At 40.6% G+C, this 23,928-nt stretch overlaps 1 protein-coding gene across 9 annotated transcripts in view; it reads left to right on the forward strand.

The window, feature by feature from the left end:
* Pkhd1 (PKHD1 ciliary IPT domain containing fibrocystin/polyductin) overlaps positions 1 to 23,928 on the forward strand; it is a 468,594-nt gene that overhangs the window by 149,701 nt on the left and 294,965 nt on the right. For 8 of the 9 annotated variants that reach the window (XR_012450616.1, XR_012450617.1, XR_012450618.1 and 5 more), the window contains one exon: positions 9,410 to 9,622. The exons of the other annotated variant lie outside the window; for it this stretch is intronic. Coding sequence is in view for 5 of the 8 variants with exons in the window: in XM_074081972.1 (XP_073938073.1) it covers positions 9,410 to 9,622 (213 nt within the window). In the remaining 3 variants the exon portion in view is untranslated. The remainder of the gene's footprint in view (positions 1 to 9,409; positions 9,623 to 23,928) is intronic. 9 annotated transcript variants of the gene reach the window in all.

Raw genomic sequence — 23,928 nt, forward strand, 5'->3', positions numbered from 1 at the left:
AATGCAAAAGAAACGGGAAACATAGCAGAGCAGCCTTTGCCCGCCTGTGTGTGCATGGCTCCGTCCCAGGTTGCTAGGTTTAGGTGTTCTGTGCTTGATTAATTAGTAGCCAGCCAGAGAGTCCATTCCCTTTGCTCCCAATCCTTAAAGCCTGATTTATGCGTCCCATCCCCCATGAATATGTGAGGGACCAGGCATCTATTTCTTGAGCTGCTAGTGGATAGGATTATGGAGCGTGGACTGAGCTCTTGGGGGATCTCGTTTGCCAGCCAAATTGATTTTCCGCCTCTCTGGCCGGGGACAAGCCCACCTCGAAGGCTTCCTAGGCTCTGCTCCAGTGGATCAGGCACAAGTCTAATCCGGATCTTGCCAACAAAGGAAACTGTGTGCGTCCCCATCACATTACAGGCTGCAGGCTGTGGCTGCCTTCCCTAAATTCTGCTCTCCTCTGCTCTTCCTCACCTCCTCCTGCCTCCCACCCCCCCCAGAGCAGCACAGTGCAGCAGGGTATGGTGCTGTATCCTAACTCTGTCCAGGTCACAGCCAGCATCCCTTATCGAGGCAGAGCAGTGTCTGTCTGTCCTGAATGGATGATCACCTGTAATTCTCCAGGGGAAAGGAATTCCACAGGCTCCATTAACTATTGATTTGACTTCTAAAGAACTGAAAAGTAGTGAGATACAGGCTGCTAAAGGTATTAAGAGGTTAGTTAATGTAAGTAAATAAATCGGATAGTTTACCTCCTCAAACTTAGGTAGTTTGAGTAAACAAATCATCTAGTTTGGGATACAGATTAATTAATTGTGGTCCTCAGGCTCTGCTTGGATTTTACTTCCATTCATTTCTAATCTTCCCTCTGCTTACAAATGGAATCATTCTTCCTGGGTTAACTCCTGGGTTCATTTCATCACCTGACATTCACCTCCTCCCTCAACACACTGACTCTTTCTCATTTGATCTTCTAAAAATGACATTTATGGTCTCACACCTTCAATGCCACCTTCACAACTCTTAAGACTTTTCTCAGAGACCTTGTCTCTACTCTCTTCTGATTCTTCCTCTGGTTCATTTAATTTTTTGACCTACTCTCAAGAATCTTGCTACTTCTTGTCCTTATTTTACTCCTTACATGTGGGTGTTTGACAGTTTCTCTTTATTTTTCTCCCCTCTCTTATTGTTCTTCTGTTTTCATTCTACATCTTCTCCGGGAGACCTCACTTACTTCCATAGATACAACTTCTTTTTATTCAACAAGTATTTAGTGATCACTTATTACATTTCCTGTGTGCCTGGCATAGGGACTATGGTTGTGAACAAAACAGATCACGATCTTGCTCTTATGTACTTTATTTTTATGAGGGAAACAATAAAAAAGTAAGTGAAGTATATTTTTGTTACATTTGCTTCCAATCATAGAGTAAAATGCAGCACAAAATGTGGTCATGGAGGACAGACTGAGGAAGGTGACTAGGAGGATTTTCACATAGCATAGGCAAATGCTGTGAGGCAGGAGGAGCAAGAAGGTGAGAGTTTCAGGAGTACTGTGAGCAAGAGAAGAATACAGAGAACACTGACCCTGATGGGTCTGGTAGGCTTTGATTCTGAGTGTGGAGGGAGCCATTGGAAGCATTTGAGCAGAGAGGTAATGTGACATAGCTTAATTTAAAAGGAAATCCAACCACACTGGATGCTGTTTTGAGAGCTGATCCAGAGGTGAGGTGAGGGAAGAAGCACAGAACTAAGTTTAGGGCTGTTACAGTTCAGAACTGAGATGAGAATGACTCAGAGCCAAAAGGTATACGTGGAAGTGGTGAAAGCAGTTGAAATCATGGGAACATTTTGAAAGCAGAAAGCATCAGATTTCCTGAGGGATTGGTTGTGGGCAAAGAGATGTTGACTAGGCAGTTGGGTATACAACTTTTGAGCTGAGGGCAGAAGTAAAAATAAAAATTTAGGGGTCATCAGCAATTAGATACAGTGGTGTTTAAAACCTTGAGATAAAATGGGACAGCCAAGGCAGTAAACATAGACTGAAAAGAAAATGGACAGAAGACTGTGCTTGGGACACACTAGTTGTAGGTGGTTGATAAAGTCAGAGAAATTAGGCAGAAGGGGCTGAGAAGGGGATACCTAGGAGGTAGGAGGAAAGCCAGAATAACACAGTGCAGAGCATGTGGGGGGAAGGAAGGAGTTCCAGGAAAAATGAGCGACCAAGTGTGTCAAATGCTGCTGGCCACTCAGGAAAGCTGAGGCCTATATTCACCAAAGTGTTTGCTATATATGACCTTGACAGAGAAGGCAGGCAAAAGCCTGACAGGGAACAGTCCAAAAGAGAGTGGAAGGAAACAGTTGAAGACAGTAGGGATGGCCAGCCATTTTGAAGAATAATAAAGTATGGTAAAATACTTCTACTTTAGATTTATTTTTCAGTAAGGGGAAATAGAGCTGTGTATTTGTTTTCTCTAAAAAACACAACAAATTATTTTGTGGTCATTACAGAGGATGGCTAATTGTAGGGTTAACTAAAAGTAGGTTTTGATGTACTTTGCAAACATTACCTAGCTGTTAAAAGTCTCTTTTACTTCCCTTGAAAAGAAATAAAAAGAGATGTTTAATGGAAATAAGTGATTACATATAAAAATTGTGCTCATTTATTTATCTTAGAGGGGAAGTAACAATAATGATGGTTGATTGATTTTTATAAAATTACCCAAGGTCACTTATGGGACATAGTCAGCTTTCATGAAAATCTTAACAAGCAATTTAAGGGTCACAGCCAAAGGCTGATTTCAGCCCTGCTTTTTATTTTAGCATTCAGAAATGGGTCAAGCTCTATAAAGTGGTGAAATAAAGTCCTCCCTCTGTTCTCCCATATTCAAGTAACTGTCCTGTGAAGCATCCCACTATATATTGAAGTTAGCACTGTGATGATTGAGGCCTGGGCACAGAGCTGAATTAAATACAAGCTCTACATTCTTTCATACCTGTCACCTACAATCATTTCAGGCAAAAAAAAAAAATCATGAATTCCTCTTCAAGCTCTCTTACTGTGTCTAGATGTTCTTATTTTCCACGGATAAAGTGAGAGGGAATGTTTTCAGTAGGAGTTAATGATGGTCATGTTAATTAATTCATCCCATTTATGGCACTCACCACCGCACAAACCATCCATTTTCTTTGGGCTGAGCTCTTCTTCCTTCATTACCATCATTATTAGTTCCTGTCAGTAACTGATGTTTCAAAATTTCTACCAATTTGTTTCTGCATATTTAATATTTAGCTTAATGGAACAAAGGACAAAGTCTAGTTTATATACTTACTCACTAATCCTTGTAATCTGCTTCAAATCCTTTTCGGAATGAGGTGAGGTGTATCTCCATTAACAAAATTAAAACAAACCATATACAAACAAGCCATAGGCAAACTTACTTAGGATAACACATGGTTTTCTTTAAATGTAACTATGAAAACAACCCTAATTAGTGAAAAGGCAACAGGAAGGGATTGTGGAAATGGATAAAATATGAGGTTTTTTTTTTTTTTTTGATTCAATACTGAGGTTTGAACTCAGGGCCTTGAGCTTGCTAGGTAGGCATTCTATCACTCGAGCCATGCCCCCAGCCCCTTTTTGCTTTAGTTATTTTTCAAATAGTGTTTGTGCCTTTTGCCCAGGGCTGACCTCAGAACTTGATCCTCCCCCCCCTCTACCTCCTACATAGCTAGCTAGGATGAGAGGCATTTGCAACCATGTGCAGCTCATTGATTGAGAAGGGAGTCTCTAACTTTTTGCCTGACTGGCCTCAAACTGAAATCCTCCTACTCCCTGCCTCCTGAGTAGATTGGATTACAGGTGAGTGCCACCACACCTAGCCCAAATATGAGCTTTTTTGCCATGTGGCCCAGTGTTCTAATGCTTGCTTCTGCTGCTCTTGAGCTGGGAGAGGTATGAGCTTCTTGAAGGCCATGATCAGCTCGGTGAAATGCAGGATAGGATGTTGACCTTACAGGCTGAAAGTCTGAAAATCATTTCAGACAAAATATCCAAAGATTTTTGAGCCATAGTAGATGCTTAATAAATTCTAGAAAACTTGCTTTCCCTGTAGTTTCATTTGAATTCCTGATTGTGTATTTTTCTAAAAGTACTGCAGCATAGTTGGCATCAGGAAAACATGCCTCTTGTGTCTCAGTTAAGGTCAAATGCACACCTGGCTGCATTCTGAAGAATGTTGATTCAAATGTTCTAGGGTTGGAAGGAGCCCCAGTCAATTCTACCCTCCACTTTGCCAGTGAGCAAACAAGACTGTCACCAACTAATCTGCAGCAAGGGTCACTGAGAGGCTGACAGCAGACTCAGGGCAGGAGCCCACGGTCTGTCCCAGCTTTCGCCATTTGCTCATCAAAGTCAGCCCAGATTTCCTGACTACAAAAATGGGAAATTCTGCTATGCATATTTGTTGTCTGTCAGGTGAACATAATTGGTTAGGACATTAATGACATGAATGAAGAAGTTTTAGTTAACATCAATATGTGAACTCTAGCAGGCGTCACAGTTAGTCCTTCCTGTTCACAGTGGGATTCGTGATTATGACTGCATTTCTAGGTGCAGTAACAATGGAAAGGAAAATTAAAGTCAGAATTGCTGGTGGGTCCTTTGGAAGTTCGGTAAGCAGAGTGCCGTTGCTCTGGCACTGGGCCTACAGATTGCCAAAGAAGTGGGCCTTGCTTCGTAGATGTGGGCCTTGCTTCGTAGATGTTTGTTTTTTTTAACTTACCTTATGGAATGATTTATATGACAGGATATAGTTCAAAAGAAGAGCCAAGTGTAGAGGCAGTGAGATGTTGGAAGTTGATGGAGGAGTAGTGCAGAAGAGATAGGGCAACTGTAGAACGTGAGCAGGCAGGAGCACTAAGAGAAGTGGTGACAGTGATTGTGACAACTGTAAACACCATTGCACCACGTATCCAGCAAGCATCAGACCCTAGGCCAAGGACTCACAGCATTGTTTTAACAAATCTCAGCACAATTTTCTGAAGGAGAACTTTCCATATGATAAGCTGGATACCTAGGTGGGGTATGTCTAGAGTGTGGCCGGATGGATACATGAGAAGTCTACCCAAGAAAATGTCCTGTGACTGTTACCATGCTGGGTGGCTTGGACCTTGGAATGGAAGACTGGAAGTCTTGATGAACAGAGCCATAGAGAGCTGAAGAGAAGTTTTAGAACATGTCAGGGAAGCAGTGGCTTACAACTTTTGATTATGGGTCAAACATTTATTGATCATTGTCTCTGAACTAAGATGGAGGTAAACAAAAATAACTCAAGGCATCTTAGTCTTTTCCTTCTCTCCCTCTCATTCCTCCATTGCTTAACTACTTCCAGTTATTGTTTCTGGAAGGCAACAACAATTCAACTCAATAATTTGGAACTCTAGATTTAGGAGTGAACTCGGCAGGTGAAGAGGTTTTGTTGTCTACAGCAAGACCCTCCCATACCAGTGGACTATGTCTTTTGAGTCATTTCTCACAACTTTTTCTATACCCTTTGCTTACCTTTAGTTCATCAAGGCAATGTATGAACTTTTAGATTTAATGTACTAACAGCCACACTTTAAGATGGATAAGCTGGATATCTAGGAAGGTATGTCTAGAGTGTAGCCTTTCTGAGAAAATTTGTGTGTGTTTTTGTAAATAAAGAAATATGGACACTCATATCAGATCCTGTAAAACAACACAGTCATGTGTTTATTCACTCAACAATTATGTATTGAGTATAAAACACCTACCAGTTGCTGTTCTAGATACTAGAGCTTGGAAGTGTACAAAATGGATAACTGCCCTCAGGAGCAGGCACTCTAGTGGAGAGACGGCAGAAAAGCATGTGAATATGTGATGCGTCTGATACCAAATGTTATGAAGAAAAATTCATTTGGTAAGGGGCTGGAGCATGCTGTTTGTATAGACTGGAGCGGAAAGGCTTCAGTGAGAAGTTACCCTGTGAATAGAAAAAATGGAGGACAAGATGCGCGATAATCTGACAAAAGAAGATTCTAAGGAAAGGAGGAGCACATGCACAGGTTTTGATGTTTGTGATAAGTTTGGAGCATGCATTTGTCAGCTTTTGTTACTGTGATGAAATACTTGAAGCAGGATAGTAGTCTATAATGAAAAGAGGATTATTTTGACTCTCAAGTCCAAACAGCACGGTGCAGGCTTTTGTGAGGTGTTCCCGCCCCCCACTCCAGCTGAGTCACATCGTGGCAGGACCATGTGTCTCTGTGTGGTCTCTCTCCCTCTCCTTATAAAGCAATCAGGATTCAGTAATGGGAGCTCCAATCTAATGACTTAATCTAATCACATCCCAAAGGCCCCACCTCTAAAAACCACTGTCAGATTAAATTTCCACCTTCTTATTATCATGAATGTAAGATTTTGGGACAAGAACAGAGCAGATGAGTAAAAACACAAGGTTTTTATTTTATTTTTAATGGTACTGTATATGAAATCCAAGACCTTGTGCTTGTTAGGCAGGTGATCTACAAATTGAGCCATTTCTTCAGCCCTTTTTCTCCAGATTTTTTTTTTTTTTTTTTTGCCTAGGCCAGCCTGGTCTGTAGTCCTCCTGGTTATGCTTCTCATATATTGGGATGACAGGTCATGCACTCTGTCACACCCAACTTTTTTGTTGAGATGGGATCTTCTAATACTTTCCCTGGGCTGTTCTCTAATCTCAATTCAATGTCCTCTAATCTGCCTTCTGAGTAGCTGGGATTGCAGGTATAAGCCACCATGCCCAGCTTAGAGGGTAAGTTTTAAAAGATGATGTTGTAGAGGAGTTGATTATGGGCAGGAGGTCATGAGGGAGCTTTTGTAGCACAATATAAGGACTTTCATATTAATTCTGAGTGAGATAGGAAACTATTATAAGGTTTGGAAAACAGGGCCTGTGGGGTTTCACAAGTAGTCACAACTTTGACCGCTTTGGTACAGGTTAGAAGAGTCTAGTACAGGCACTTTAGCAAACCACCTACAGCAGGGAGACAGATTTAATAGTTCATTCAGGTTAAAGTGTTTATATGAGATGCTTTAATTTTCTTGACGCCACTGAGAAAAATTCTGCATGAAATGTAAAATACTAAGATGAAATTATTTTTGATATTGAACCATTTGCTCTCACAATACAATGGTTGTATTATTAAATTATTTTCCTATGTTATATTCAAACAGTGATATCTGAGTCAGTTAAAATTATTTGTAAATAACGGGAATCAACTTTTCTTTAAAAAAGAAATTTATTGCAAAGGTATTGGGTTGCTTCCTGAATCAATGGAAGTCTGGCAGAGAAATAAACTAGAGTTGGTGCATTCAGGGTAGGGGAGTGGTAGGAGGGGTCTGAGGAGTAGGAATTCTTCCCAGGCTCCTTAGAACACCACCATTAGAATGAACAAGATCTAGACATCTTCTGTCTTTTCTTTTCATTTACACTCCCTTTGAATCTTCAGTATGTGACTCAAGCTGTGGTAGGACAAGAAGTCTTGATTGGCAGCTTTTTATGATAAGGGTCTATCATAAAAAATGGATGCCAGCCAGCCCCAACTGCACTTCATTTTCCATAGTTCTTATAATTTTGGTGCATATTCTTCTCTCTGTTTCTTTTTATGATTATTATTCATTTATTCACATGTGCATACATTGTTTGGGTCATTTCTCCCCCTCTGCTCCCTCCCCCATCCTCTCCCCGCTTCCCTCTCAGTTCCAGGCAGGTCCTGTTCTGCCTTTATCACTAGTTTCGTTGAAGAAAAGAGACAAGCCTAAGAAGGAAGACAGAGTGTTTTGCTAGTTGAGGTGAGGATAGCTATACAGAAATATTCCTAGCACTGCTTTCGTGTACACGTGTTACGACCCATGTTGATTCATCTCTAACTGATCTTTGCCCTGGTTCCTGATCCCCTTCTCATGATAACCTCTGCTGCTTTAAAGTTTTTGTATTAGTTCCTCTGGAGTGGGGACATCAAACGCTTTCATGTTTTGGGTTTTCTACCTCTTCCTATATCACCCATATGTGCTCTCCCCTTGTCATGTGATCCCAGTCCAACCACATTGCTGCATTTGCCCTAGAACTAAAGTCCGCAAATGAGGGAGAACTTCCGATTTTTGGTCTTTTGGGCCAGGCTAACCTCACTCAGAATAATGTTCTCTAGTTCCATCCATTTACTTGCAAATGATAAGATTTCATTCCTCTTCATGGATGAGTAAAATTCCATTGTGTACAAGTACCACATTTTCTTGATCCATTCATCAGTAGTGGGGCATCTTGGCTGTTTCCATAACTTGGCTATTGTGAATAGTGCTGCAATAAACATGGGTGTGCAGGTGCCTCTGGAGTAACCTGTGTCACATTCTTTTGGGTATATCCCCAGGAGTGGGATTGCTGGATCATATGGCAGATCTATGTTTAGATTTTTAAGAAGTCTCCAAATGTTTTTTCAGAGTGGTTGTACCAGCTTGCATTCCCACCAGCAGTGGATTAGGGTTCCTTTTTCCCCACATCCTCGCCAACACCTGCTGTTGGTGGTGTTTTTGATGATGGCTATTCTAACAGGGGTGAGGTAGAATCTTAGTGTGGTTTTGATTTGCATTTCCTTTATGGCTAGAGTGGTGAGCATTTTTTCATGTGTTTTTTGGCCATTTGAATTTCTTCTTTTGAGAAAGTTTTGTCTAGTTCAGTTGCCCATTTCTTAATTGGTTAATTGATTTTAGGAGAGTTTACTTTCTTAAGTCCCCTGTATATTCTGGTTATCAGTCCCTTGTCTGATGTATAGCTGGCAAATATTTTCTCCCACTCTGTGGGTGTTCTCTTCAGTTTAGAGACCATTTCTTTTGTTGTGCAGGAGCTTTTTAATTATATGAAGCCCCATTTGTCCATCCTTTCTCTTAGTTGCTGGGCTGCTGGGGTTCTGTTGAGGAAGTCCTTGTCTATACTTATTAGTTCTAGAGTGTTTCCAGTATAGGCAGGAAACATTCTCTCTCTATTTCTTATACTCTTGTTTCTCTGTGTTTTAAGCTTTATTTTATATACTGCTTTAATCTGTTGCTAAATGATAAAGTTAGTGTTCTTACACCTTATTTAACCAGTACTAAATTGCTCATCATTTAGACTATTGCCATGAAAAATATTGTTAACAAACCTGCAGTGAATTCTGATATCTAATAATATAATCTAGTGATGGTATCTAATAGAACAGTGCTTCTATCCTTGGGAGTCTGATCCACTCTATTGTGCATCTTAGGAAAGAGCTGAAGATAGAAGAAGTCTAGCTTTCAGAAAGGGGTTTCGTCTGAGATTGGAACTGTCAAAATGTGGTGAGCCTTGTCCTCCCAGGGACTGACAGGCTTGTCTTTGTCCGTTAGGAGGCAAGCTGATTTTTGTGGATCCAGGACCCATCGAGCTCAGTGCGCACTCCATTCTTGTTTCGGATGGTGGAGAGCTGCGGATTGGATCTGAGGACAAACCTTTCCAAGGCAAAGCTCAGATCAAACTGTATGGGAGTTCTCACTCTGCTGCCTTCTTTCCCTATGGAGTCAAGTTCCTGGCTGTGAGGAGTGGAACTCTTTGTCTGCATGGTGAGTGACCAGTCATCCAGAGGAGATGAAATAGGGCTGTGTCTACTAAATGTGTGGCCAGTGGAAATTGATAAAACTGTTTTTAAAAGCACGTTAACTGGAACACGTCACTATTTCCTTAAATAACAGATGACATTTTGATTCTTGTGGCAGAATATACTATGGGTCTCTTTCCTGAAAGATGACTGGACACTTTTGCCCCTCTTAGGAGGCTCTTAGTGTCTCCCTGTGGCTAGGTCACACCTATGGCCTCATTGAGTGCCCTTAGTCATGGACATGGCCTTGGTTGGTGGAATGTGTGCAGAAATGCCATGCTGCATGGCCAAGTGGAAGTTTTAAGAGCTATTGTGATGGTTTTGACTCTTTTCCTCCACTTGAGAATAACCCGTCCCAGATCGGGACATTCCCCTCAGGTTGGGACTACTGTAATGTCTGTGCATAAGGAGTACAATCTTTGTTGTTGTAAACCACTGAGATTTGCATTTGTAACCGCAGCACAACTTGGTGAAAACTAACCAATGCAAATCTTTCTCTCCATGTAGTATCCTGGAGTCACAAACAAAATAAAGACAGCATCACTTTGTTGTTGCTGTTGAGTCCCCGCCCAATCCCCATCACCACCCTGTGCACAGAGTTCAATTACACCTGTGCTTAGACACCTCTTACAGATGTGCTGGCTGCTTATGGATTCCTAGAAGAAAACAGGGATTAGACTGCAGTATGTTTCTGCTTCAAGTTTATTTGCTTTCTGATCACCTAATTCCACTTTGCAAAACAAACATTTTTCTCCCGTAAGATTCAGTAAATTACGAAGCATGCTAGGATAACAGCATGAGCTGGCAAGTGTAAGAATAAAATGATGGGCGTTGAATGTATTTCAGGAGATACTTACATACTTTTGGTTGTAGAGCATGAGTCAAAAGCAGATCAAAAGTGTAGGCTCTACATAGAGGCCCAGTCTCCAGAAAACATCCTGTCTATATTGGGATGACAAGATAAAACCCTCCTATCAGAATTCTTGTTCTAGGCTTGTAGCTGTGCTAAAGAGTCTTTTTCTTTGTCTGTCATTGTCTATCAAAAGTCATTCTTGGCTTCTTTTGCCTTACTATGAGAGAAAGCATGATCTCTTACTCAGGTATTTATTAAGTGTTGACCATGTGTTGGCCAACCAGTGTGTTCGACACTGGAGATCAAATTTGGTAAAGTTAAAAACCCATAACCATCTGGACAGAAACTTGACATTGCTCCTACACTGATTCTTATGTTCTACTTCAAGGTTATCTGCTTTGTCTTCATCAGCAATCACTGGCATTGATCTTTAGCCCAGCATCTGTGCATGTCTCCTGTCTATTCACACATCAGCCATGGTCCTCAAATGTTTGCCCTAGCGTGATGGCCACCAAGGCCACCAAATGATATGCTGTTGTTTGGCACTGAAAAAACCCAGCTGGAGGACATGAAGACAGAAATCAAGCTAAATCCATCCAAAGGACCAGAGGATTGACAGTGGTTCTCAGATTTGAAAGCCACTGTGCAATACAATGCAGAGGACTGAACTTTGCTAGAAATCGACATTCAAATTAAAGAGTAAAAACCCTCCCACTGCTTTCCCTCATCTCTGCCTCTTTCATTAAACTTCTTCTCATTCTCATGTTCAAGTGTGAAGAATCAGGGAGAGTGTGCCCATATTTTAAATGCACTCTGTGCTTCTAGGCCATTGTGCTTAAGAACATGTCAAGTTAAGAAAACCCCTAGTAGTTGCTGGGCATGGTGGTATATGCCTGTAATCCTAGCTACTCAGGAAGTGGAGATCATGAGGATCATAATTTGAGGCCAGCCTAGACAAAAATTTGGCGAGACCCTCATCTCAATAAACAAGGCAGGTGTGGTGGTGCATGCTGTAATCTCAGGGATGTGGAAGGCAGAAATAAGAAGATTGCTGGTCTGAGGCCATCCATGGGTAAAATGCATGATGTCCTAGCTGAAAAATAACTAAAGCCATAAAGGACTGATAGGTATGGCTCAAGTGGTAGAATGCCTGCCTAGCAAGCGTGAGGCTTTGAGTTCAAACCCCAGTACCACCAAAAAAGAAAAGAAAAAAATCCCTAGTGCCATTACTTACAGTTAATATGACACACAAAAAATAGATGCCTCTAACATATTTCAAAAACTCTGAAAGTTAAAGAAAATGCTGCTCTAAACTAGGCACTGCCAGGGGCTCACATCTCTCATCCCAGCTACTCAGGAGACTGAGATGGGGAGGATCTCAGCTTGAGGCCAGCCTGGGCAAGTGTGTTCATCAGACCCTATCTCAACAGAAAAAAGCTGGGCCTGGTTGCACACCTGTCATCGCAGTTATGGCGGGAAGTATAAAATTGTAGGGTCATGGTCTAGGTTGGTTTGGGCAAAATAGAAGACCCTATGTTCAAAATAGTCAGAACAAAAAGGGCTGGTGCATGGCTCAGGTGGTAGAGAAGTGTGAAGCCCCAAGTTTAAACCCCAGTACCTCCAAAAAAAGAAGGAGAAGAAAAAGTAAATGCTACTCTAGCTGTGTGAATATTGAGAGTGAGGTGTACTCCCTCTGCTTCTCTCATTCTCATCTTCTCCTTCCCTTCCTCCTCTCTCACTTTTTGTTTCCTGTTCTTTTTAAAATCTCCATTCTCCCTCTTCTTCTTTCTATCCACTTTCTCCTCTCCTTTCCCATCTTTTCAGATCTGCCATCAACAACTTTAACCAGATCCTCCAAAGCCCTTCCTACACCAGGATCTCACGTGAACCCCGGAGCCTGCACACAGAGCACAGGGAAATGTCTGAGGTGGTCCTGCTTTACCCCGTTCATTTGGAAGAAGCGCTGTGTAGCAAAGGGCTTAGCCATCAGGGCGGGAGGGATTCCCTTCCTGATGCATTTCTTAGAGAATCACAGCCATACACATGGCTCATCAATCCTCCCTCTCCTCTCTCTCACCACCTGAGGTCTCAAACAATTTCCCCGGAGGCGTGGTGGCAGGTCATAGCTAAAATCATTACGTAGTTTCACTGGCCTTTTCCCAGGGCCAAAGATGGGCCTGGTGACATTGTGGCTTTAGAGAAAAACTCATTTTCTTTTGCTGTCAAATGTGCAAAAGAGTGAGCAACTGAATTCTTTGCCTTGGACCCAGAAAGTCCCTAGTGACCCAACATTCACTCAGCGTCCCAAGATACTGCAGACAGTGTCACTAACAGCAGTGCACAGAAACCAACTCCTGGGTGGTTGTAAGTCTGGATTTCTGTGTCTGGTCTCCAGAGTCTGGTTCCATGGGGACTTCATGTGGTTTGATTCAGGAGACCTTCCCAGTACACCTGGAGATTCACTGATACACTGAATTTAGAGGTTGATAGTCATGGAATCAGAAATTGGTTCAGATCTGCTGCTTGTCAGCTGTGACCCTTGTCTGTGGAACCAGACAATATGGTCCCCACCCTATACTTACGGTATGGGTGCACAGTCACTCATTAGGAATGTTAATTGTTACTATTTTGATTAATTATTTTTCTTTTTTCCAAGACCACTGGGTACCCAGTACCAATCATCTCAGAGTTTCTCTTAAAGGTGAGGAACTCTTGAGGGTAGGGAGCAGCAGAGGCTTCTAATTCAAAATTTGGCGTGGGACCCCCGCCTCTGCCTAGTGCTTTTTCACTTCATTAATTGTCATGTTTTAGGCTTGGAACTCATGAGGCAACAATGTTCCCAGGCACGTTCTGTTCTGTTCCCACTGCCCAGTGGACAGCTTTAGATCACAATCTGTCCTGGTGCAGCACAGGACATCCACCACTTGGTTATGACCAAGTCTTCCTGGAAACCACTTGCCTGGGCCCTTGCACCACCAGAAGCAGGGCTCTGCCCGGTAAATGGAGCCTTTGCAGATTTGGTCCCTAACATGTAGCAGTGAGGGGATGGAGGGACTCCAATTTAAACTCCAGCATGGGTCACATAGAATCACACAAATAGGTCTGCGTGTCAGCAATATCCCTCTCCCCCCATCTTCCTCCCTTCGAGTTCTTCATCATTATCCTTTGTAACCCTTCTGCTCCTGCTGATTCTTGTCATAGATTTTAATCACTAAGCAAACAGGCCTTGCTGTTCAGCTGTCACAAGGAACGCTGGAGATGAAAGCAGTCTTTCTTCTAATGCAGAAAAACTCTCACTCACTCCAGCACTCACATGGACACACACCCACATGAAGCACCGTCTTTCTTTTTCTGTTTGGAAGTGGATTGGGAAATGGTGTGTTCTGAATCTCAGGTGCAGTGAGGATTGTTTAGTAAGTTCTGTCATCTGCTTGGACCAATATGTTAATATGCTGAAAGGGTCACAGAATTTCTCCAGAGTGGAGGTCTGGGGTTTGGGTGTTTGTAGTCAATAAAGAAATTTTGCTCTTGCCTTTTGCCTTGACCACTCCACCTGCCAATCCAGCTTTAGCACCCTGAACTGAGTGCCAATCATTTGTCACTTTTCAAAGGGGTCGCTGCATTCCGGGCAACCTGCATTTCTGACAATGTAATTATGACTCTCGCTTCCACAGTGGGAGTCTGAGCAGGATGGCGGGGCTTTTATTGATTGTTCAGCAGGGAAATTTATCAATGTCTCTCATTTCATTTCCACTTCCTCCTTGAGAAATTTGTCTGACAGTTTCTTAGGAGAAAAGCAGTCTTGTGGCCTTGACTGGACTTCTGTCTTTGTCTTTTTCTAGAAATTACAAGATACAGGCATGAAATACAATTAGAAAGTTCTGAGAAAAACTAGTACCTGGCATGATTGTGGAAAATACAGTGCAATTGTTATGAGCACAGAATTTAGTAGAAATAAAAGAGAAAAATGGAGTCTCAAAAAGCAAGTTTAGACATGGTTTGTTGTCCTTCTAATAGTACCAACTCTTTATTTTAATTTTATGAATGTTACAAGAACTGTATTTTGTTCCATTATTGTAGTCGGTAGAATATGAGGCTGATTAAGCACCACATAGTTTGTGTGGATTAGGCCCTGTGTTTCTGGTCAGTGGCTTTCATATTTTGTCCCACCAAATCCATATGTTTCCTGGAGGGGCTTGAGGGGGTTCCATAAACAGAAATATTTGGGGTCCAAGCAATAAAGCTTTAGATTACCCAAGAAATCAATTCAATGCTTTTATCTCTATTACATATTTGTGTTCAAAGCAATATTTCATTAGAAACAAGAAAGAGTTACAAAGTTAACAATTGTGAGCAGAAAAACTACCAGGCCAGCCAGCCTTTTAACTGTATTGTGCAGATCCTTTGGAGGCATCCAGGACCTCTCTTTGCGTGATTCTTTATTTTCCCAAGACCAAGTAAGCTCTGGGACATTTTCTGTAGTCTGTTATTTGATATAGGATGAAACATTCTAGAGCCCATTTTCATTTTGTAACAGTTCTTCTTCTTCAACTCTATGTTTTTAGATCACTATTCTTCTTTTTTCATGTGATTCATCATTTCCAATCCTGCCACTTCTCCATCCACATCTCCCCTTGCCTCTGCTTCTTATTCACTCCCTTTCCTTCCCCTGTCTCATTCCCTTTGGCTGGAATATAAACCACTGCTGTGGCATGCTTTTTTTTTTTTTCCTCAAATTTCTTGGCTTTAAGTGGCAGATGCCCAGTGAAAACAAACTTAAATTAAATAAAGGATTTACGAAGTCTTATAGTCACACTACAGGATGAGCAGGGAAGCAACTGGCTTTGGACGTGAGTCTGAATGCCATCAGGGCTCACTCTCTCCTCTCAGCATCCCTGCATGTATCGGCCTTACTCCTTACTCTTATTTCTCACGGCCCTCTTCATATGGCCACGGTCAATTCCTACTTTCATGTGGACTTCTGTTTTCTACCATCAAAGAAAGGAGCTCTGTGTTCTTTGCCAAAAATAAGCAGAGAAGATTTCAGAGACCTTGATTTACTTAGCCGTCTTAGGGGCATGCCTGGTATACAGGGGTCAGTGCACTGTGACTGTCCTTGATCAAGTGACCTTTTCATTCCTTTATATCCCTTGTGGTCAGGAAATCAAAGCCATGTGAGAAGATGCAGCTCGGCCTTGACCAGGGAGACCAGATGTAGGATGTATTTGTATGTGTGTGTGTGTGTGTGTGTGTGTGTTTGCATGTAAGTGCCCCACATATGTGCATGCAATAGTATGTTTGTGTATTTGTGTGAGAGTATGTTTTGGAAAACTAATCAGAAAAAGAAAGGGTGGTAGCAAGTCCCAGAAAAAGCTACAGCTTAAGCTTAAGCTTTTGACTTATAATTCAGTCTCTAAATCTCAAGGTAAGTGAAATTTTAAGGCAGAAATACTTGAATAAGTATTTATTGATATAGATTTGATGTGTAGAGTTGAAATCATTTGTTATTTAGGTCACATTTAGACCAAATAAAACGTATGTAGGATCTGATAAACAAAAATGCTGATTATGTTCCTACTACAGAATTTAGAACATGGGAAGGTCCTATGAAATAGCAAAAGAGGTATATCTAAATTTATATATCTATATCTATATCTACATGTCTGCCTATCTTTCTTTCTGTATATATAGCTAAAATGTTTTGCTCTGATTGGACCCAAAATTTGAAATTTCAATGTCTCCAAGAATTTACAAAGCTCCATTTATATAAATGGCTATGGAATGAAATTTTTCTCTTATATATTATAGTTTTCTCCTTCCCCTTCAGGGATCATGGATTTCCTCAGCTCAATATTGAAGAGGTTTTCTGCCTTCCCCTAAGCATTTATCACCACAGGATATTACCTGGGTTTTCATGGGAAATGAACTGGTATGGTGTGTAAATCTGCTATAGGGCTATGGAAATGGAAGAGGTACATTTTCAAGGATGTTTGGGAAAGCCAAACATTCAGGACCAAGCAAACTTTGCTTTTCTCTGGTCATTATCTTCATCAGTATTGTAATGCATCTTTTTTTTCTCCTGTCCTTTCACAATGCCTTGGCCACATAGCTTTCCAGTTGACTTTCCATGTTAAAAAGATCAGTCCTAATTAGTCTATTACAAAACTTTAATGCCTATTCATTTTTTATTATATTTTTTATTAGGATATATTCATTACACAGGGGGGATTCGTAGTGACAATTCTGATTAGACTTATTGTACATTATTTACATTGCCCCACCGTCTCCCTCACAGTCCCCTCCCCACCCCACTTAAAGTAATTGCAAGAGGTTTTTTAGTTCTGTTTCATATAGGCATATGAAGTCCATCAACCATATACCATCACCTCAATCTCCTTCTTTTACTCTCCCCTGCCGATTCTTTTAACATTCCCTTTCTCCACCTCAAAGCTGTAGCCTGAAGCACTTGCAGTGGTAGGGCATAGTTTACCTAACCTTCTCATTTTATACTGTCTTGGTGTTGAGAAGGTAGAGGAGGTGAGGCAAGAAGTTTAACAAGCTTTTACTCAACTGTGCTGTTGTGTGTCCTCTGCTGGGTATTTCTGCTTCTCTGGACACCTACTGGCTGACTATTGATTCTTTCTCTTAAGATGTCTGCATGACATCACTGGAGTCCTTGTAATAAGCCTTCTCACTGGACAATTTCCCCATATGGAAGTTCCAGCTGGGCTTGCAATCCACTTAGTTTCCATATTGGGGTTGGCCTTAGGTGGGGTACCAAAAGTTGGTTCAAGCCAAGCTGCCTTCCTCAGATTCCGCTTGATCCAGAGGAAGCTTACAAATCCTTCTACCCCCAAAATATTACACTCACTACTCCTTTCTCTGCCCCGCACACATTTTGTTTCTTGGTTCCTTCCCCCGCTCTCAGAGCTATGAGGAGCCAAGCAATTATGCTGCATATGCAGACATCCGATCTGTGAAAAATAAGCCCATCTCCCCTTTTTATAGGCAGCTCTGTGATTATACTTATAAAGCCTTCTTTCTTGGCTTGGGTGAAAAGAAGTACCCTTAGAACTCCCTCTATAAGAAGGAGAGATAAAGACAAGGGCAGCAGTGACTCATCCTCATTTCTGAGGATTCCTTTGAATCTTTTTTTGTTCCTCATATAGCCTGGGGTGGGGTGCTCCAGCCTTGGTTAAATGTTAGTTGTTAGATTGACCTCCTTCAAATAAACCCCAAGAAAATGTCTCCTCTCTAACTTTACGGCTCTCTTACAAGGTAGAGTACTTGTTATCTCTTTGTCCCATGCTTGGATCCTTCTGGTAAGTTCTATAGGAATAGAAGTTCTGCTCAACTACCCTTTAACTCCATGAAAAGCAGTGTAAAGAGACATGGTTTGAAGAAGCATGCCATTGTCTCTTCTTTCTTGTGTGTGTGTGTGTGTGTGTGTGTGTGTGTTTTGTTGTTGTTTTTGGGTTTTTTTGCCTTTATTTAGTGCTGGAAAGGAGGAAGATTAGAGGGGATGTGTGGAGGATGGGACAAACTTTAAATTTATGCTAGGCACCGGTGGCTCACACCTGTCATCTTAGTTACTCAGGAGGCAGAGATCAGGAGGATCATGGTTTGAAGGTAGCCTGGGCAAATAGTTCACAAGACCCTATCTTGAAAAACCCTTCACAAAAATAGGGTTGGTGCAGTGGCTGAAGGTGAAGGTCCTGAGTTCAAGCCCCAGTGCCACAAAAAAGAAAGAAAGAAAAAAACCCTTTTCATTGCTTCCTATAACCTTAAATTTAACAAACTGTAACCTGGCATTGTGATTTTGGTTAGCTGTCATACTGCAACAGATCGTGACTACATAATTAACACTGGTGAACAAAGTCTAGTCTAGGGAAGTGACTTGATAACTAGTTCTACTTTCAGAGCAGATGAATATTAGTTCTTGGCCATATGTTTTCTAAAACACAGCAATACAGTAACAAAAAGTAGCTGGGTTATTTTTCCTCTGCTCTGTCTAATAGTGCTTGAAAAAGGCCCTAAATACAACTGTTCTGTGCACAGTGGAAAAACTTATCTATTACAATCTTGATTTGAACAAGAATGCCCTTGGAACTATCCATAAGAAAGGGTTTCCTAAGTTTCCTAGTAGAACCTGAACTTTAAGGAACTCTCTTAATCACATTTAAGTGAACATACTGTTTTTAAGGTCTTTTAATTTTAAGTGTTTACATGTAAATGGATACTGCTAATTAGAAATGAGTTCTAGCTATGCAATAATCCAAGTACAGCAGGAACCCCACTTAGAAACACATTGTCAGGTACTTCAGGTTTCTATATATACTTGAAAGTCTTGGCATTAGTCAGGTCTTTTTTGGTTACAAGTGACAGAAAACCCAATTCAAACAAAAAATAAGGGCATTTATGTCTCATATAACTAAAAAAAAATTCTTGAGGCACAGCTGGGCCCAGGTGCTCTAATGAAGTCATTAAGATTGCTTCTGTGCAACTCTTGGTTCTGCGTTCCCTGAGATGGCTTCGCTTTCAGGCAGGCTCTTCCTTCATGGAGGCAGAGATGGGGACCTTGGCTCATGAGAAAGATGACCTCCTCTCCAAAGCTGTCTGTTTCCTGAGCAAATTTCAACATTCTCACCACCAGCATTTCACATCCCTCCGCTTTTCCCCTTAGTTTTTTAAAAACATTATTTAATATATTACGTTTAGTTTATTTATCATAGTTATTGTTATTTATTCCACCATCTCTTTCAGTAGATTATACATATCATGAAAGCAAGGTTTCTTTTTGTTTTGTTTTGTTTTATGACAAATCTTTGTCTAGAATAGTGCCTGGACTAATAGTATGCTTTTCAAAAATAGTCATTTCACGAATAGCTAAATGAAAAGCTGTGTCACAAGCCTCAGGTTTGACTTTTGCCCCATTTGGGTAATAACTTGTTAGGCTGTGACCACGAAAGCAGTCTGCTTTCTGTATGAGCCTTGAGTCTCTTGCTGGAGCAATGGTGGACAGCCATCCAGAGCTACGTGGTTTAAGCGTAAAAGAAGCGTGTTCCTTAAAAATGAGATGTGTTTTATCTAACCACAATAAAAGAGAATAGGCAGCTAAAAATAGCTTGTCTACCTTTTAAGTAGTTGAAATTCTAACATGTTTACTAACTTATAATTGCAAATTAATGAGATTTAATGGGACCACCTACACCAATATATTTCAAGCTTGTTTAATTTAGCTCAGAATAAACCCAGTCAACTGCTTCACGGGGCAAAACCAAAGCCCTCAACATAATTAATAGAAAATTTAAGGTTAAAAAATACATTGTAACATTGTAATAGTTTCAAGCTTTGGTTACATTTTAAAAGTGTTATTAAAAGGAAGAGGTTGATTTTTAAATAATTGTAGTAAGGGGATTATGGACCACAGGAATCTTAATTGGCCATTCTTCTGTGTAAATATTTACATAAAAGGCAATGGCCAGTGAAGGCATCAACATAGAGGATTGGGATTTGTTTCCAACCCAAAAAGAGGCTTACCACAGAGCAAGGATGTGCCATGTCACTGATTCTTCTCATCTAGGCTGGGAAGGGGATGGACACTAGCTTGCTTTCCTTCTCTTCCCCCACCCCTCCCTTTTTTTACAGTACTGGGGCTTGAACTCAGGACCTTCACCTTGAACCACTCCTTCAGCCCTATTTGCCCAGATTGGCTTCAAACCGTGATCTTCCTGATCTCTGCCTCCTGAGTAACTAGGATTACAGATGTGAGCCACTTGTACCCAGCTTCTCTTCCCTTAAAGTCACACCAAAAACTGGGGACTTCAATACTTAAGGGATACAAAATCCAGACAGTCCCAGAATAGAAGAGAGGAAGCTTGCTCCTATGCTCAGGGGAAGAGCTGATTTGCTTATTTTATGCCTTTCTATATTAGAAGGGAGATTCTAGGTCAGTAACTCTAGGACCCTATACTTCTGAGGGGTAACAGAATAAAAATAAAGGTCTTCTCTTTTTTTGGACTAAGAGTTTTTTTCCCTTCCCTGGGACTGTGCCAGGAATTTCCTAGAAATAACCAATCAATGGCAATTGAGGGGAATTGAGTGGATAGGGACAAGGGGTGTGTGCTATGAATGTCTTAGCTGATGATAAGAAAGCTTCTATTTTTATATTGAAGGTGGAGTTATTATTGTTATAAATATTACTACTATAGAAGAATACTTAGACCTCACAAAAGGTAACCTAAGAAAGTATTTCTCAAATTAGAACAATAGTATTTAAAAAAAAATCATTAACTTCCTTTTAATATGTATGTGTAAAAATAAGATAATGAAACCCATTAAAAATTGTAAAAAGGATAAGAAAGGGTAATGGAGGGTGTGAATGTAGTCAAAGTACAGTACATGCATGTGTGGAAGTATCACAAAGGAACTCCTTTGTACAATTAATACACTAATAAAAAGAAACTACCACAATTGCTTGAAAAAAAACCCCAACTGTTGATATAATGAAGTAGTAAAAATAGTACCTTAAACCTTTCTTAGTGTTCTAAACCAATTCTTTTGCCTGTATTGTTAATAAGTCATTCTATTAGTGAAGTTTCTCAGACAGGAAGGGGGAGGGAGGGGAAGGGGGGAGGAGAGAGAGAGAGGAAGAGAGAGAGAGAGGAGAGAGAGACAGGGAGAGAGAGAGAGAGAGAGAATTGGGTCACGTGGTTTCGGAGGCCAAGAAGTTCTGAGATCAGTCTACACTAGGCCAGCTGGAGTCCAGGACAAGCAAGTGTGTAGTTCTAAGTCCAAGCCCAAGGGCCTGAGGAGTAGGGCAGTTGTTGGTGTTTGAAACCTTGTGGCTTGGTGCTCCAAAGAGCTGATGCTTCAATTTCAATTAGAGTCTGAAGACCAGAGATGACCAATATCTCAGTTCAAGAGGTCAGGGAGGAGTTCCCTCACACCAGCCTTTTTGTCCTATTTGGATCTTCAATTGATTACATGAGGTCCACCCAACATTAGGGAGGACAATCTGCTTTATTTATTCTACCAATTTAAATGTTAATCTCATCCAGAAACATCCTCACAGACACACCCAGAATAATGTTTGGCCAAATGTCTGAGCTTTATGCATAAATTAACCCTCACAGTCAACAAGATGGATCCCATTTTCTAAACGACTGTATCATATCTTGGACCCAAATCCAGGAAGACATCAAGTCTCTCGTGTAGACACAAATCTTCTCAAGGCGGAATAACTAGCGCCAAGATCCATCTCTTTCTCCCACCATCTCTATGATTTCCCTTTTCATCTAGGACAAGGCAGGATGCATCTTCTCCAGATGAGTTTGATCTTTCTCAGTCATGGCATACTTACACACCTGCCTTCTTCTGAATTAAATGTTAGGAGCTTAGGATCTGGAAGTAGACTTCTTGGGTCCTAATCTCATCTCTACCTCTAACCTGCTGGTGGACTTTGAAAACGTCAACACTTCTATGTTTGAGTTTCTACATGTGGAGATGATGCTAAAGTATTTCTCGTGGTGGTGTTACATGGTTTAAATGGAGTAAGACATACCAGGTTCTAACCACAATGTCAGACATCAGCAACTACTCTACAAATGTTTGTGATTGTCATTGTTATTGCGACTTTGATTTGGTAAAATTACCTCATTATTGTAAGAAGGACGGGATGTTGTTTATTGTTTTTTAGTAATCTGTCCACCAGAAATCTGGTTGTCATTCTTGGTACCTTTTTCTCTATCATTCCTCATATTTGTGTATCACCAAATCTTATTTATTTTAATTTGTGAACAACTTGTGAACCCATATACTTCTCTCCACTTCTATTATTGTTACATTAGTTTATGATAACTTCAACTTATGCCTGAACTATTCTGTAAGCTTTCTAATTTATCTCTTAGTTACCACTCTTGTCTCTCTTCAATTCATTCTTTGCCCTGGAGCCATGATCATCTCATAAAAACAGAAATCTGTCTATAGCATGCTGTTGCTCAAAGCTCTTCAGTGACTTTCTGTTGTTCCTATTATAGAGTCCAAAATTTCAATAATAGTTATCATGTACTATCTGTCCTTTCCTGCTATATACCTTTTACCTTATTTTCTTGCCTCCTCATCTCCATTCTCCAGTAGTAACCTTCTTTTAGTTTATTAACTAGTTAACATTTCACATTTTTTATGTTTTTGAGAATCGAAAGAAACCTGTTTGTTAAGTAAATGGAAAGCTACACAGGCAGAATCTTGTGATTTTCCCTTCAAAGAGCATTCTTCCACATGCATCATCAAAGCAAAACTATTAATAGCCTGGTCCTGGAGAAAAAGTATCACTGAATTGGGTATTATATTTGTTATTTGTTAAAGTTGGGTTTGACCTACATCCTGGCACTTGATAATGTTCTTTCCTCTTGTCTCACTCTCACACCAACCCTAGCAAGTAGATAAGACTGGGATTATTATTATTTATTCCACCTAGAGATGATGAAACTGTGGCCTGGAAAGGGAAGCAACTCAAGTTTATATCATTCTCTTCATAGCCTTCAGAAGCACATAAGGATGTTTTTGTTTTGTGTACACATAGCTGGTATTTCCTTGAGGCAGAAAGACATATGGAAGATAAGCCTTCCAGGTTTCTGTAATAAGCTTTTCAATTTAACCTTTTCAGGTTATTTTAGGAACATTTGCAACATTCTTTTCTTTAAAAAAATGTTTTTATTAGCATATAGTAGTTGTACAGGCAGTTTCATTGTGACATTTCCATATATGTGTACAATGTACCCAGGTTTGGTTCATTCCCTCCATTATCTCCCTTTCCCCTTCTAAAAATGACTTTGACAGGTTTCAATGCCCTATATTCATATATGTGTAGAAAGTCTTTTCTATGCATCAACCATATTTACCCTCCTTTATCCTCTTCCTTTATCCTCCCCCTCTCAATACTGCCCTCCCCATAAAATGACCTGTTTTATATTCTTGTCCCTCAGTGTTTAAGTGCTTGCGACATTCTCGGTAAAGTCCTGGTGAACCAGTTTCATTCTCAATTTGTTATTTACCTTTCAATGTTTTTATGGAATTTTATGATCTCTCCACTAGCAAACAAACAAACATTTTCCTTTATTATTTGTGCCTTTGATTCTGTGTTTAGAAACTCTTTCCTGTACAAGGGACTATATAAATGTTTATCTTTTGGTTTGTTAGTACTTTTATTTTTAATTTTTTTTCTTTTCACATTTGTGAGTTTATCCAGGATTAGCAAACTGTGGTCCATGGCCAGAGCTGGTCCATTGCTTGCTCTTGTTAACAGAATTTTATGGAAGCACAGCAACAACCTGTTTGTTTAGAAACTATCTATGACTGCTTTGTTCTCTAGCATCAGAGTTAAGGAGTTTCAACAGAGACAACATGGTCTAAAAACC

This window comes from Castor canadensis, chromosome 8 (genome assembly GCF_047511655.1).
Source record: "Castor canadensis chromosome 8, mCasCan1.hap1v2, whole genome shotgun sequence".
Lineage (NCBI taxonomy): Eukaryota > Metazoa > Chordata > Mammalia > Rodentia > Castoridae > Castor > Castor canadensis.